Raw genomic sequence first — 15,810 nt, forward strand, 5'->3', positions numbered from 1 at the left:
AAATTTCAGCTGTCAAAAAGTAGAACATACAAACCCATATGCATTTCAAAAATAAAAATCATAATATCTTGAATATTTGCTAAAATCTAAACATTAAAATAATACCAAATCCCAAATTTGCCATATATAAACGACCGAAGGCTACAAGTATGTATCTACTACAGCATCATATAAAGGATTTCTCAGTTCTTCATCAGAATAACTTGAGAGAAAGTCATGGCACTGAAAAAAAAGAAGGGGAGAGAGGGGGGGATGACTTTATGTTGGTAAGGGACGGTGGCAGTGTTGTGCTTCTGATGATTTTATCTTGTTAAGGTGATCAATTTTTTTTTTTTTTTAACTAAAGGAGCTCAATATACAAGTGGAGCAATGGACATAAAACCAAAAGAAACCAGAAAATAAAGTAGCCACTCAAGAATTTTGTGAACTAAAACAACTTTCTTGTCATCTTTGGCACTGTCATCGACAACAAAAAGAATCCTCCCTCCTCAACTCCTGATAACTAATGCTAGACAAGTTGACAACTTCTACCCCTTTGTTTTTATTCTGAAATATCCTCCTATTTCTTTCAATCCAGATGTTCCAAACTATTGCAAAGAACGATATATACCAATTTTTACGCTCCTCCTTTCTATAAGTTGCGCCTGTCTAGTTTTGAAAATGGTCCTTTAAAGTACCTGGGGCACACCAATTCCTGTCAAGAAGAGATAACCAAGCGCACCACACCTGCCAAGAAAATTCACATGCAAGGAATAAATGATGGATAGTTTCTACATCCGTATTACATAGGGCGCACATATTATCCTCATTATTAACTATCCCAAGCCAACACAATCTCTCTTTTGTATTCACTCTCCCTACTAAGGCAAACCAAACAAGTAGCTCCACCCTTGAAGGAACTAATCCTTTCCAGATGGTCTTGGTGAAGCTATAACTGGTTACGTCCACCGGAAGCGTTTCCTCCTGCAATACCTGCACAAATGAGTTAGTGGAAAATACACCTTGTTTATCAAACTTCCACACCACTCTATCCTTTCTGTCAGCTGCTAATTTAACTAGTCTCAAAGTGTCATGTAATTGATTCACAATTTCCAATGAAATAACTCATGCCTCCATTGGAAATTTCATATCCACTCTAACCCATCCCAGAATCCACAATCTCCTATGACAGATCCTTTTTGGTTGGAAACCGAGAAGAGTCTTGGAAACCTATCCTTTAGAGCACCACAATATAGTCAGGCATCCTCCCAAAATCTAGTTCTTCAACGATTACCAATCTCCATGGTCAACCCTGTTATCATCTTATCTCTTACATGCTGCTCCTTTATCTGTAACTGACAGATATCCTTCCATGGACCCCCTCTAGTCGGTAGTTTTTTAGTGGAGATTAGCTCGTCGGGGTTGAGTTTATTACACGAACATACCACTTTTTTCCACAACGGGCAATCCTCCTTGGAAAACCTCCACCACCACTTGAATAACAGTGCTGTATTACGAATCATCGCATCGCCAACTCCTAGACCCCCTAGCTTTTTTGGGGCCTGAACCAATTCCCATTTAACCAAAGCCATACCATTCCTACCATCCTCCTTACTCCATAAGAATCTCCTCTGTAATGATATCAACTTCTCAGCAACAGCATTCGGCATCTTATATAAGCTTAAATAATATACCGGTAATTTTTCCGCTTTGTTGAGCACCTTAGACTTCTATAAGCTGAGCTTCTCCTCCACTTTGTCTATAATTGGCTTTCAAGTCTTGACCAACCTCGGGTTAGCTCCTAGAGGAATTCCAAGGTATCTGACTGGAAGAGTAGCTTCCTTGCATCCTAACAAGCTGTACATACTTTGCACCCACTGTGGATCACAATTGATCGGGATGAAATTAGATTTTTCAAAATTGATACTTATCCCCGACATCAACTCAAAGCAGCGTAGGAGCCTCTTATAGTTTTTGATAGTCTCCTCCTCTGGAGGACAAAATAACATAGTGTCGTCTGCAAACAGAAGGTGCAACAGTTCTATACTGTCTCTCCCAACCAACAATGGGGATATACGTCAGTTTCTAACAGCCTCACCTATCATTCTATGTAGGACATCAACGACAAGAACAAATAAGAAGGGAGAAAGTGGATCACCTTGTCTCAAACCTCTTTCTATCTTGAATGGTTTTGTGGGTGAACCGTTTACCAAAACCGATATAGAAGTTGTGCCGACACACTCCATCACCCACTCCCGCCATTTACGCCCAAACCCCATCTTCTGTAAGACAATATCCACAAAGTTCCACTTGACTCTATCATATACCTTCTGAAAATCCAGTTTGATTATTGCCGCTTCCTTTTTCCTTTCTTTAAGCCAATGCACAGTTTCACACGCAATAAGTGCCCCATCATGTATTTTACGATCCTTGACAAACGCACTCTGAGTCTCTCCAACCAGTCCTGGCATCACTGATCTCATCCTCCTAACTAACACCTTTGAAATCACCTTGTATACACATCCAACCATACTGATCGGGCGAAGGTCTTTGATTTCCTTAGCCCCAACGAACTTGGGTGCCAGCGCCACCCATGTGACATTAGAGTCTTTAGGTAGTCTGGATGTCTGAAAAAAGTCAGTCACAGCTGCTGTAAACTCAGCCCCAATCTCATCCCAACACTTCTTGATGAAGTTCATGTTGTATCCGTCACTTCCTGGTGCTTTAGATGATTCACAGTCCCACACTGCCTCTCTAATCTCTTCAACTGACGGCAAAACTTCTAAAGTCACCGAATCCTCTTCAGATATCATATCCACCAAACCATCCCTGAAGCCCACCAAAGGAGATTTCTCATTCGCATGCTTAGATCGTGACATATGTTTTCAGTGTACTTCTTTTCTAACATACCATCTCTCGCAGCAAGTCACCAACGCCTTCCTTCTTGCTTCTAGTGTTGCATCATATACCCCACTACTTACCAAGTCATCTACCTTCTTCATCTCTTCCTCAAACCTCTTAATTTTCTTATCCATATCCCCAAAATTGTCTTTGTGCCATCTTTCCAGAGGAGCTGTCAAGGCTTTCAATTTTTCTGTGAACTCTATCTCCCCCAACCCCCTACATTCCTCCTTGACCATTCTTAGAAAATCTTCATGTGTAAACCATGAGTCTAGACTTCTGAACGGTCTTAGACCACCACGCATCTTTGTGTCTTCCACTATCATCAGACAATGATCTGACAAACCCCTTGAGCCTCCCTTTAAGCGAGTCTCTGGAAACTCCTCAATCCATTCCAGACTAACCATTACTTTGTCAATCCGACTACATGAAGACCCTCTGAACCATGTATACTTTCGGTCATTGAGCGGCAAGTCCACTAAGTGCATATCTTGTATCCAGTTCTTGAAATCCTCAGCCGATGCTGTTAAGTTACCAGTGCCTTTTCTTTCTTCCACCTGTACAATCTCATTAAAGTCCCCCATGAAGCAGCAAGGGACCTGGCATAACCCAGCAATATAGCTCAGCTCCTCCCACACAACAACTTTTTCATCTCTATTATGAGCGCCGTAAACCAAGAGGAATGCGCAATTGAAATTATTCTTTAATAAGACCCCTTCAACACACAGCCATCTCTCTCCTTTGTAGCAGTTTTTCATGTTAGACGTCAATTCGTCCCACATTAACAACAATCCACCCAATACACCATCAGACGCAACATATTCCCACCCCACACTATCGCACCCCCAGAGCTGTGCTACATCAAATCTTGTCACTACATGCCTTTTAGTCTCAATCAGTCATAGCATATCCAGTCTATATTTCAACTTTAATTCCTTTACCATTCTCAGCTTTCCATCCCCCCTCAAGCCCCTAACATTCCATGAATTGAAAATTATTTTAATAGTTTATTACACACCTTTTTTTCAGTCTTGGGTCTGCATCGTCTTGCTTTCGCCTTTTGCTTTGCTAATCTTCTTTTTTAAGCATTTTCTTCATTCTGAGCTTGGAGGATTGCCATGATATCGTCTTCTTCGTCGTATAACATAGCACCGGATTCCACTGCTAGATCCCAGTTCCTTTTATTTTCCATCATTTGCTCCTCCACTTTTGAAATCTGATTGTCACTCGTACCTCTGTTAACTTCATTACCTTTTCCTTCTGATAGAGTCTCCCCAGTTTCAGCCCCATCTTGCATCACACTCTCCCTGATTATTGTCGACCTGCTACGTTTATTAATAACATTAATATCATGATCCTCATACTTGTCAGCCCAGCTTTTGTTTTCAGCGTCACTGTCCGTGTTCCCAGCACCATTCCCTTCTTGGCTCGTCTCCCTGCTATCCCCGTGCACGTCTACCACGTCTTCATCACCTCCATCTACTCCTATTCCCCCGTCCTCCGCTCCCTCAGCGTCATCACTGCTTATAGCCAGTCGTGTCCTCACTACTATAGTCTCACCAAAATCCCCTGCGTCGCTGGTCCCTCGTACCCACGGTTAACAGCCTCGTCAGCGTGACCCACGCTCCCTGGGCATCGCAGACGTGCGTTACCGCTGCTAACAACAGCCTCGATTACACCGTTCTCCACTCGGCCATCTCCGTCACAGCGTCCCATTCTACTATCCTTCACCGCAGGCCAACCATCTCCATAGTCTCGCCCTCGAGCTCCTGCGTTAGGAAGGAGACAGCCGCTCGCTTCAGCTGCTGCGCTAGGGCCTGCGCATTTTTCTCCCCGGTTCCCCCGATCCGCCTGACCCGGTTGTTGATGGATCATCCCACCCATGCCTCCTGACCCAGCACTACTATGGCTTGGTACTTTTGAGGAAGTTGGGCCCAGTTGCAAAGGCCAGGCCTTATCAGTGTGGCAATTGACCATGGCCCATGTTTTTTTTGAGCCCACAACTATTTTTCTTTCCCTTATGGCTCCCCTGGCCAGCCCACATAGCTAATTGCTAATCACCTCTTATATAGTTCTGTCTGAGTCTTCCCCATCACTCATAATATCTCTTCCCACAAAATCTGCTCTTTCTTTAATTCCATGATCAATTCGTTCAACTGTTACCATTTCGATATGATTCTGTTTTGAATTGTCATAATTCCACTCATTCAAAATTTTTTGTGAAACTACCAATATGCCCTTACCTTTTCCATCCTCCCTCGTTACCTTCATTGGCAGCTCCGCTGCCTGATCTCGGTTATTCGGCATGATTGTTCGCCTTACCGACGTTGCAATTGTTTCTGCACATTTGCTTATTGCACCGCTATAGTGTTGTTCGCTGCTAGTGTCGCCAGCTGCCGAATTTTCAAACTTACATCCTATACCATATGTCTCTCCTCCCACTTCTTTTACCAAGACATCAAAACCACTGAGGCCTATTGTAATATGCATCCACTCATTGATCACGTCCATAGCACATGTATTGATTTGCACTCGCCCGACACTGAATGAGTTGCAGGATTCTGTCATTTTGTCACACCCAACTACTTCCCCCTATTGTCCTCCTATACTCTTGAAAGTGTCTACTAACCAAACGTGCAAAGGAACTCCAAAGTATTCTAGCCATACTCTTCTTGTTTCACTTCGCTCCGCCTCCTCCCATCTCCATACACTGTGAAAGAATTGTAAGAGACTATTCATTTTAAAGGTGTAAGTCTCTTCCGTGCTTAGCACGCAATCAAAAGTCAGTAGAGCTTTGTATGCACCCAATTCTCGTACTTGAATGACTTGAGGCAAGTTTTTGGCAATAGTGTCTTTCAGAGAATTAAAATCAATAGGCTTTGTCGTTCTTCCTACTAAGCTCCTCTGTAGCCAGTCCAAGTTCTCTTTTGCCACAGTAACCTTCATCTTTTTTGTCCACCCGTTTCCATGTGGATCTTATTTTTTTGCCTCCTTTCTGGCCTCTATTATATTCAGGTGTGCGTCAATTTGAAGATCTTCACGTTGTGCCTGTTGAGTAATGTTTTTGTGATTAATTTCTCCTCTACGAGGCCTATGCATGACGGTCGGACCCATCTTCCTTCTGTACTTCGCTTCACCCACAAAAACCACTTTTCCTCTCAACCTCATTCGATTCATTTCCATTATTGCCTTCAAGGCCCCCCTTTTCTTAATGTATTGTATGAACACAAAAATGTATATGTTATCACGTTTTTGTTTACGTGACAAATATATGTCATTTATGCGTCCCGTCCAATTGAACAACTGAAACAACTCTCTCTTTGATATGTCTTCAGAAAGGTTATCCACAAAGATGAAAAATGATTCATGCTCCAACCGTTGATACGCTTCTCGGTTCCAGATTCTCAGATCTTTGTCATGTTCTCTAACTCTACCCTCCTCTGTGTTTCTCATCCACACTCTCTCTCTCTCACTCTCTCTCTCATTCTCTCCGTTGATACTATATATTACTCTCTCTACCTCCCGAATTTTTAATTTTATAGTGCCTTTTGTGGTGTTAATGAGAAAAATGACTTCAATGGTGATGGTTTTCTGACTCAAGGGAGATCATGGCCTGGAATTTTGGACAAGATCCTTTTCTTCGTTGGAGATTTGGAAGTTGCTTCTCTTGGTGCAAAATGTGGGCATACGCTTGAATATCTTCAATCCAATATTCAATTTCATTGTAAAACTACTCTGTATATCACCAATAATTTTATGCATTTATTATTTGTATGAATAAACACTGTATTTTCAGTTGTTTTTGCATTACTTTAATTTGCACCTTTTCCAGATAATAAGCAGACTAATGGGAGTTAGACCATATTTTCATAATTTTATATCTCTTATGATATAATTATAAATTTATAATCCTAATATTTTAGCGTACGTTAAAACCACTTTTAATCTAGAGGATATCTCTCTACCATGGAGGTACTACTAACCTAACACATTGGATCAAGTGTACATTTTTAACTTGTGATTCTTGTAACATGTTCAAATAAATCGAGTTTTTAAAAGTCGAATATTTTTCACTCGGCAAAAGTGCAATCAAACAATAGCTGAAGAATTTTCTTTTTCTTTCATGTTAACAAATTATTGCTAGCATGCCTAAACTAACAAACTAAACAGAGAGAAACCACCTTAGACAATCGACCTTTAAAGGAGGGAGAAGTAATATTAAGAGTCACACGTGACACATTGAGTAAATAAATAACTCAAAGGAGTATTTAAAGTGTGAAACACTCTCATATGATAGATTAATATTTTTTATTGGAATTTTTAATAGATACAACGAGATTCAAAACTAATTGGCTAAATTTTAATAACAATTGTTTATTTTATGGAAGGTATTATTCCAGGATCATTACCTTTCGTAAATTTTACAACTTTTTTTTATCATTTACAGTAACATTTAATTATGTCTAGCTGAATAATTATTTACATAGTTTCTGACTTCAACATTAATATTATGCTGTTTCTGACTTCAACATTAATATTATGTTGTTATTCACAAATCACATGTGAATTTCCTTTGAAATATTCATATAATATTAATATAAACTAGTTATAAATTTAGATCCAAATAAAGACTTCTGATGTTGTGTAACTAATATGTAATCAATATATTAAAATAAAATAAAAGAAAATAAAATAAACAATCATCATACATGCATTATTAATTAGATATTGATTAAAAAATTGTTCACCACTTAAAATTTCTCCTAAATATAGAGTTTGTCTTTAAATTTTTAAGACCCAATTAACATGGTTCTCAGATCTCAAGTTTAGCTCGTCCATAAAGAGAAGGTTGAACTAGTCGCCTAAAGCGATTATTGGCTCCTTAAAAGGGATTTATGACCAAATACAGTTTTAAGAATAAATGAAGATCCGCATACATCGTACAAGGATGCAGTGCACATAAATAATAATATATAAATAGCATTATTTGTTTTAGACAATACAAATAACCATTCCTACAGGAAATCTGAGTCATACAGTCTATTACATTACCTATCCAAATTTTATTTCAAGTTAATGAAACCTCTCAGCTCAGCTTGTTCCGTACTCCAACGATTCCCACCTGAATGGGCGGAACACGTACAGAACTTCCGGCGAGCTCTTAAACAGAAGCGCGACACAGACACACACTGCTGCTATAGCCACCATCGACAGCATAGCAGGTCTGTATGCCAGAGACTTGCCTACTACAGCTCTACAAGACAACTTATTATCACATAGTTTGCACTGCTTTTGGGCACTTCTTCCTTCAGCCTTTCCAACAATGTCGAAGCTGGTCGTCTCATTTTGCTTCTGGTTTGTATTGAACCCAGTCAGATTGCTTGGAATGTCAACCACAACATGAGCCCCTCCTTGCCTCTTGTTGATTTTCTTCTGCACCAGGTGAATGTAAGCATAATGGCCTCGTAAACGTGCATAATCCTCGGGGGTCGAGCCTGTGCTATCACGAGCGCTCTTCCATGCTTCAATTCCCACCTGGAAAAAAAAAAAAGAAAAAAAATTCCAATTATCATCACAAGTTGAACAGCAGCAACGTAAGTATATTAGTCCATTATCCCTAGTTAACAGCTTGATAAATCTCAAACGCACGGGGATTGGCAAGGACAAGATATTATTGTGGTACTTTGGTAGATCAAACAATAGAAGCTATGCAGGGTTGTTTGTCTTTTGGTAATGCAGAAAGACTACACGAAATCGCAAAAAATTTGACTTTAGTAGGAGGGGTGAATGAATTATAAAAAGAAAATGGCAAATGGCTACAAATGCAGGATTTGGAATATGACAGGCCATGAAATGTATGCAAGAAGTGAAATTGAGTGATGATAGAACCTATGAAGTTACGTGATTTCCAATTTAACATAGCAGAAGCTTTACCATGCAAGGATCGTTGGTTAATGCATCCAGTACTTCCTCTGAACCATCTTTCCCAGCTGCTATATGGAGTGGTGTCAAACCAGCAGGACCCGCAGCATCGGGTCTAAACAAGAAACTCTGATTCTCTCCGCCAACCAGAGCCATGTCTTCATGCCCTAGTTTGTCAGAAATATTCTCGGGAACATATCTCAAAAGTAGCTCCACCAATTGCCTGCTATTTCTCCTTACAGCTTTATGAAGGAGACCCATCTCTGAAAGTGCGAGATGAAGTGATTGGTGATCTCCTGTGCCCACTGTTCCACTAAGCAGTAGGTTCAGTAGTTTTTTCACTACAGCACACCAATCACGGTCCACAGAGAACTCCATGAGCCACTTGAATCGTTTTAGTGGAAAGAGTTCTACACTAGAGTTCAAGTGAACCATCCGTGATCTCAATTGGCTTCTGTGAAGAAGCCAACCCATTTCATGAATGAAATCCATGGCTTGGTTTTTGGCTTTAATTTTTCCAGTCCCTTCATTATCGGGATCAATATCACTTACTTCTATTAAGGGCTCAAGCACACAGATTTCAGAGCAAACGTCCTCCTCAGCAACAATGAAAGGAAAATAGCTGCTGCTCAGACCCTGATCCTCAATCTGGAATAATTAAGAAATTAGAAATCAGTATGCATGAAATTGTTTTGGAAGTAAATATTAACAAGGAAATAAGTTATAGCTAAATTGTCATTCCACACTGCGCTTAAAAGAGTAAAATATGAATGGAATGCAGCATCAGAAAACATATATCACTTTCCCTAATCATATTAAAGTAAAATCCATTTTAACCACCAACATACTGCCCTTATCACTTTACTTCAACTGCAACTAACACGAGGCAACAACTTCCTCTTAATTTATTCTTCACTAATTCTCGTTACTGTAGTCTCACATTGCCACTATCAATGTTACTTACCAAGAAATCTAAACAGGCTATAACAACTTACTAATAGAAGCAGTACCATTATGATTACAACTAAGATGACCAATAATATATAGCACTTCCCTTCTTACCACCCAAAAAGACAGGATAATGCACAAAATCCGAGAACCGAATGAAAGAAGCTCTGTTCTTTAACTGGTCTTATAAGAATGTAAATAAAGCACTTATTATCTTAAAATACAGAGCTCGATAATTTGTGCGATTGAAAAAAGCACCTCAATAAATCCTCTTCCATTTATCACGGGGACAGAACATGAAAATTGGATACATTGAAGCTCTTCAAGCTCCTTGGAGCCTTGATCCATCGACTCATGAGCATCTTCACAAGATAGATAATTCCCTTCTAAAGCACACAATAACCTGAAAGCATAGGTTTAGGGGTCATATGCCATACCAATAAAAGGTATTCTTATTTCAATCAAACCTAAAGAATCTCTCGAATTGCATTTAATTGTCAACATCTAAAGTTTTTGCATTTCACAAAACACATGGTAGAGATTACCTTGTGGCCGGGCGATTCAGGTTGATACCCTTGACAGAAAAATGAGCTGTTTTTGATGCTGGTACAGCAATTGGACTAACACTAAGAATCTTGCCGTAATTGTTGCTTTTGAAAGGTAAGGATGTATCTATGACAACCTGACCTGCAACAGGATACCCAGTAAACTAATATTAATTCCAATGTAGTTAGCCCATGTACACATAATTATAATCATTATAATAATAATAATGACAACAATGTGGACATCAAAAAAACTCTTAAGCAATTATTGTACTTCAGTGTGCAAATTAGTAGTTGATGGATTTAATTGAATACTGACAAAATTTCAACTCTTATCTTGACCCTAGTTAAAATTAACAATAAAAATACGTCAACAAACCATTGAAAACAAATGCTAGCTGATGCTGCACCCGGATATGAACCCATCCAGTCCTCCAAAAATCAACATCTGAGACATCCAGAAGCCTACTCAAGCTGGAAGTCAAATCATAGCAAAGCTGAAAGCAACAACAAAGTGTTGTCAGGTCAAGAGTGGCCCCAGAGAGAAGACATAAGCAGCAAAATACACATGCTATTAGTTTTAGAAGGACAGAGCTTACTTCCTCCCACATAGCTTCAGACTGGCGCAGATAAATGGTCAGAACAATACAACCAGGCCGGATGTAGCTTTCCATGTCAGTTGGACTGTGGGATAACCAGTCAAGAATCTGAAATTGAAGCCCTTAGCATTATTAAATTTCAAAAGAAAGAAATAATCACAATTGCTCTCAGCTGAGTTAATGAGCTTAAAATACCTGTGCTCTAAGTACAAGAGGGAAATCATTTGGTTCTTTGCCAAAGAGTTTAAAAACAATTCGATCTGTGCGACTCTGAAATGAGGAAACAAACAAATTAGCAGCTAAATAATGACAATCTCCAAATCTTCTAAATTTAGCATAAAAAGGCATCATTCAAACCCAGATAATAAAGGAAAATAATGTTAATATTTTTTCCCCAGTAATTCCCCTTCAGAGAAAGGCATAAGATTGTTGAATCAAACACGGGAAAGACTAAGAACTAGAATGCAACTTCATACATGAAAAGACAGCACTAAGAAGCTAATTGCAATACAAATTTCTGCAAGCTAAACCATGCAGCATCATGTCTGACACCTAAGAAATGTCCAGCATGGACTTTCTCAACCTGCTACTGGCAGCTTAAAATTATTATATGACGTCGTCCAGTTAGATGAAAGCTTTCACCTTTCATATCAAACAGAGACATATCTAGTTCCCAACAAAATGTTTAAGCCATAACTATAAGGATGATCAAAACATGATCTCAATTATAGAGAATTCAGGACCCTAATCATGCCGATAGTGCTTTCATGTGAATGTCATGACTGTTTACATACGCACAAGTACAATAGCCAGTCAAGAATACTTATGCAGTATACCTGAGCTTCTCCACTAGAACTACTAGGGGACTGAGCAGATGCAGAATCTGAGTTGCCACTTGTTTGAGGTGGACTTGACTGATGAGAGTCATGTTGTGTCCATGGGTATTCAAGAGAGCTAGTACCGAGATTTGCAGAGACAGGCAGCTTTTCAATATCTTCTACGCCATCATCTGAGTCGATATATATGTCATTCAAATCAAAATTGTTTATCTTTGTCTGTCCAGCAGTACTGTCTCGGGCTTCTGAGTAAGTTGGAGGACTATTTGAAGCGCTGGGCTTTGTAGAAGACATGATTTGTTGATCAGTAGGCATAATATCATGTGCATGCATCACCTGATGTTGGAGCTCAGCTACAGAAATTGCTTGATGCTGTTGTATTACAGATGGAGAGCCTTGAGATCCATTTGAGAATAAAGTAGAAACCATCTCAGACTTCCCAGATGAGCTCCCTTCTTTCAACAAATTCTCTGGTTGAGCCAAAAGGTTTGACAAGTTCTTACCCCCTTGATCACCATTTTGACTAGCAAGACTCCTAAGCAAGTGAGTCAGCAGATCCTGATCGGTGGTCTGATCTGACCTGTCAGCTTTATTTCAGAAAATAAAATGTCATTATCCACCTCTAAAATACCGCCATCACATCAGAATACCAATTAGACATGATTCTTAGCTATAGGATTAATTACAAATAGACGTGCACAAAAAACACTGGTCATCCAGGTAATGAAAATGAAGAATATTTTACTCCATTTCTGTCCCTAAGGTACCTACAGGTACTCAACAACGAAAAGCTGAAAACTAATTGTATATAATCGCCAACTAACACCGAAATCCATGGTTAAATTATTTTGCTTGCTCTATTCTAAATTCTAACATGATAAGTCTAATTCCTCTATCTTGAAAACTGAATACTCCTTATCTCAACCACTCTGGCCCTTGAAGCCCAACATTCAGTCCACATGCCATGAGAGTGGCAAGGATAAAAAAAATCAAGCAACAAAAACTAGATGCTCTAGACAAAGAAATGAGATGAAGGAACTACTTACAATGCATGTTTGAAAGTATCTTCAATAAACTTATCAGCAGGTAACTACTTGTCTGATCATCATTTAGTGAAGTTGCATTAGGAACAGCATCGTTGTTTGTTTTCCTCCTCCGCTTATTGTGGCCTGCCAAACGTCTTCGACAGCTTCTCTTTCCTTCATCAAACTCTTGGAGCATGTGAAACCTGTTTGATGGAGCAAAAGAATGTCATGAAATAGAATTACCGTTTAGGAAAGAATACTTTAAATTTATAAAATTAAGAGCTTCTGTGAAGGATCAATAATATTCATCTGAATTTCGTTAGACTATCGTGATTATACATAGAATTGATTTACTGCTGATAAAATTTCCAGAAGAACAATAGCATGAACTTGCCTACTACATTGTTGGCAGAATCGTTGCATTGCATTTCCCACAAGTGCCTTAGTGGCCTTGGAGTGCATCTCACAAACTTTATGGCGCCTGTGATAATCTTTAGCACTGCTGAGATCTGCACCACAATCCTCCACTTGGCAAACAGCCCGATTCGAATTGCCTCCAGCTACTCTGCTCTTCTTCCCGTTCACTCCTTCCCAGCTACCAATTTGGGCACCACCATGCCCGCCAACACCACCACCGAGCTTTAAGCTAAGAGTACCAGATTCCTCATTCAAAGCATCATCCTCCAGGACAACAACCCTCCTCTTCTTATCCCCTTCCTTGTTCCCTCCACGAATCCCGAGATCTACCTCATCAGAACACGAGGATGAGCTATTAGAGTTGGAAGGACCCCCGGCCACAGGGATCCTGGTACCAGCAGGGAAGAATTGCCTGTGTTCAGGCCCAGGATTCAAAGGCCTAGCTATGAATAGATCACCATCCCATTTCCAATCATTCAAATCCCACTCCATGGACCTCTTCCCCACTGAGGACCCACCCATAGCATAGAATTGAAGAGCTTCAGTACCAAATCTAGCTTCCATGAGTCACAATTACGAAAAAAACGCAGAACCCCCAATTCAACCCCAGAACAGAAATAAACTCAAAAACAGCAACACCGGTTCTGAATTAAGTTATAATAGCAGGAAAAGACTAATTAATCAGCTTCAGATCTTCCCCAAAACTCATAAAAGAGTACATCTACAGAAACATGGTTGCAATTAAGCAAAATCCACATAGCTAATAGGGTAGTTGATTTGATGAGTTCAAGTAGCCGCAATTAGTGAGTCTTCCCATGTAAAATTAAAGTAATTGAACTGCAAAGAGCAAGATTAAGTATCTCAGCTATGAGAAATAACCTCTTTTTTCTTCTTCTTCACATTAATAGAAATGGAAGATTAGAAATAAATAAATATATATGTACGTAAACAGTGGAAAAAATGAACAACAGAAGAACCTCAAGAGTGAGAGTGAGAGAGAGAGTTGAGAATTGGCGGTAGGAGCGAAGCAGATCGACGGCAGGTGAACGCCGGAAAGAGGGAAGGAATATTGATGATGATGTGATGATGATGATGATGGTGTATGATGGTACCCAATGTGAATGGGGTTTGGTTTGTGTGACAAGGAAATCTTTGGTTATATGATTATGTTAATGGTAATGGGTATGGTATGGTGGTGTATGACAATAATGTATGGTACACATGAAATGATGATAATAGAAACCGAAAATATAGGGAAAATAATAATAATAATAATAATTAATAATTAATAACAAAAATAATAAAGAAATGAGAAAATGAAAATAATGTGTTATGAGTTGTGAGTAAAAGAAGAGGAGTAGGAAGGTGGTGGTGGGATTGGGAACAGTATGCCCACCCTCAAAGTGGTGGGCCAAATCCACACACACTGCGTGTCTCTCTCTCCTTCCTTCCCATTGGAGCCTAAATAAAAGATGCTTTTTCGGTTTTTCCTTTCATCACTAAATTGTAAATTCATTTTTTATTAATTAATATAATCTCTATGCACCTTTTTCTATATTTAAAAAGGTATTATATGTTGATTGTTAGTATCAATAAATATATACAAGAATTATTGCATGTTATTTTTTCTTTTTGGCCGTCGTGTTAACTGTTGAGTGTTAACTATTTAGTATTACAATAACGAGTAAAGTTTTAAACTAGCGTATATATATATGGTGTCAAATAATTGTTAGGACATTAGTTCGGTAAAACTTTGTGACATTAAGATAGTTTTAAGATGCTAAAATCAATTTCAAGTTTTTAAAACAATTTTGGACTAATTTTAAATTAATTTAATGTTTTGATGATCAAAATAGGAATTTGAATCTTCTAAATTTTAAATGTGTATTTTAGAGGGTAAAGTGTAATCTTCTACCCTTTAATAGTTTCTCTCTCATATTTATTTTTGATCCCACTTATAAAATAAATGATAAAAGATCACACTTTACTCTCTAAAGTAAAATTCAAACTTTAGAAAATCAAAATCCATCAAAATAGCACAACTTTTTTAGAGACTAATTTTTTGTTGAGAATTTTAACATGTTATTGGTAATTTAGTATCAATTTCAAACGTAGAATAACTACATAATATTATAATCTAATTGTTATGGTAATAACTATTTTTTTTTTTTTTTGGTGTCTATGGCAATAACTAAATATTTTAATATTAACCAATCAATAAAATTGAATTGATCTCAATTAATTTAAGGGGCCAAAATGTGTGAAAAATATAGTTTTGTGTAATTAGAGATAATAATGATTAAATATAATACATTTGAAATTATTTTTTGCAAACAACACTCTTTCATCTTTGATTGGTCATTTAACTAATGTCTAATTTTGAAAAGCTCGTGTTTATTTATGTCTAGTAGATAATGTGTAAGTTGTAAGTAATAATCATGGATGATTGACCATCTAATATGTATTGTAAAGTGATTTAATGTTAGAGTGGTCATGGTAATTATATAAATATTATTAAAATTAAAATTATATATTTTTATATTTAATTTTAATCATATTTTTTAAAACATCATAATCATTATAGTTATTATAATATATTTATATTAGAATTGAAAAATTTTTTAAGCTAGTAATTTTT

At 38.2% G+C, this 15,810-nt stretch overlaps 2 protein-coding genes across 2 annotated transcripts; both read right to left on the reverse strand.

Annotated features, from left to right (window-relative positions):
• Positions 1-2,057: 2,057 nt before the first annotated feature.
• Positions 2,058-3,638, reverse strand: LOC112756701 (uncharacterized). The gene is made up of 2 exons (XM_025805327.1): positions 2,890-3,638; positions 2,058-2,808 (listed from the first exon to the last, which is right to left on the reverse strand). Exons 1-2 carry the CDS (start codon positions 3,636-3,638, stop codon positions 2,058-2,060), a joined length of 1,500 nt encoding a protein of 499 aa, XP_025661112.1.
• A 4,196-nt stretch (positions 3,639-7,834) lies between these two features.
• Positions 7,835-14,672, reverse strand: LOC112757053 (squamosa promoter-binding-like protein 1). The gene is made up of 11 exons (XM_025805650.3): positions 14,150-14,672; positions 13,150-14,009; positions 12,777-12,958; positions 11,731-12,317; positions 11,090-11,164; positions 10,895-11,002; positions 10,675-10,792; positions 10,296-10,437; positions 10,009-10,153; positions 8,815-9,450; positions 7,835-8,415 (listed from the first exon to the last, which is right to left on the reverse strand). Exons 2-11 carry the CDS (start codon positions 13,734-13,736, stop codon positions 7,972-7,974), a joined length of 3,024 nt encoding a protein of 1,007 aa, XP_025661435.1. The 5' UTR covers positions 13,737-14,009; positions 14,150-14,672; the 3' UTR covers positions 7,835-7,971.
• Between the last annotated feature and the right edge of the window lie 1,138 nt (positions 14,673-15,810).

The sequence above is a fragment of the Arachis hypogaea genome, chromosome 16 (genome assembly GCF_003086295.3).
Source record: "Arachis hypogaea cultivar Tifrunner chromosome 16, arahy.Tifrunner.gnm2.J5K5, whole genome shotgun sequence".
Lineage (NCBI taxonomy): Eukaryota > Viridiplantae > Streptophyta > Magnoliopsida > Fabales > Fabaceae > Arachis > Arachis hypogaea.

What these genes read in the sequence shown, in the direction of transcription:
- LOC112756701 (XM_025805327.1), bottom strand. Translation starts at nt 3,638, where the DNA reads ATGAAAAACTGCTACAAAGGAGAGAGATGGCTGTGTGTTGAAGGGGTC. An exon ending in GTGACTTGCTGCGAGAGATG is followed by an intron (nt 2,809 to 2,889) that starts GTATGTTAGAAA and finishes GGTGGGCTTCAG; the next exon opens with GGATGGTTTGGTGGATATGA.
- LOC112757053 (XM_025805650.3), bottom strand. Translation starts at nt 13,736, where the DNA reads ATGGAAGCTAGATTTGGTACTGAAGCTCTTCAATTCTATGCTATGGGT. An exon ending in TTCTGCCAACAATGTAGTAG is followed by an intron (nt 12,959 to 13,149) that starts GCAAGTTCATGC and finishes TCCATCAAACAG; the next exon opens with GTTTCACATGCTCCAAGAGT. An exon ending in CTGAATCGCCCGGCCACAAG is followed by an intron (nt 10,154 to 10,295) that starts GTAATCTCTACC and finishes CTATGCTTTCAG; the next exon opens with GTTATTGTGTGCTTTAGAAG.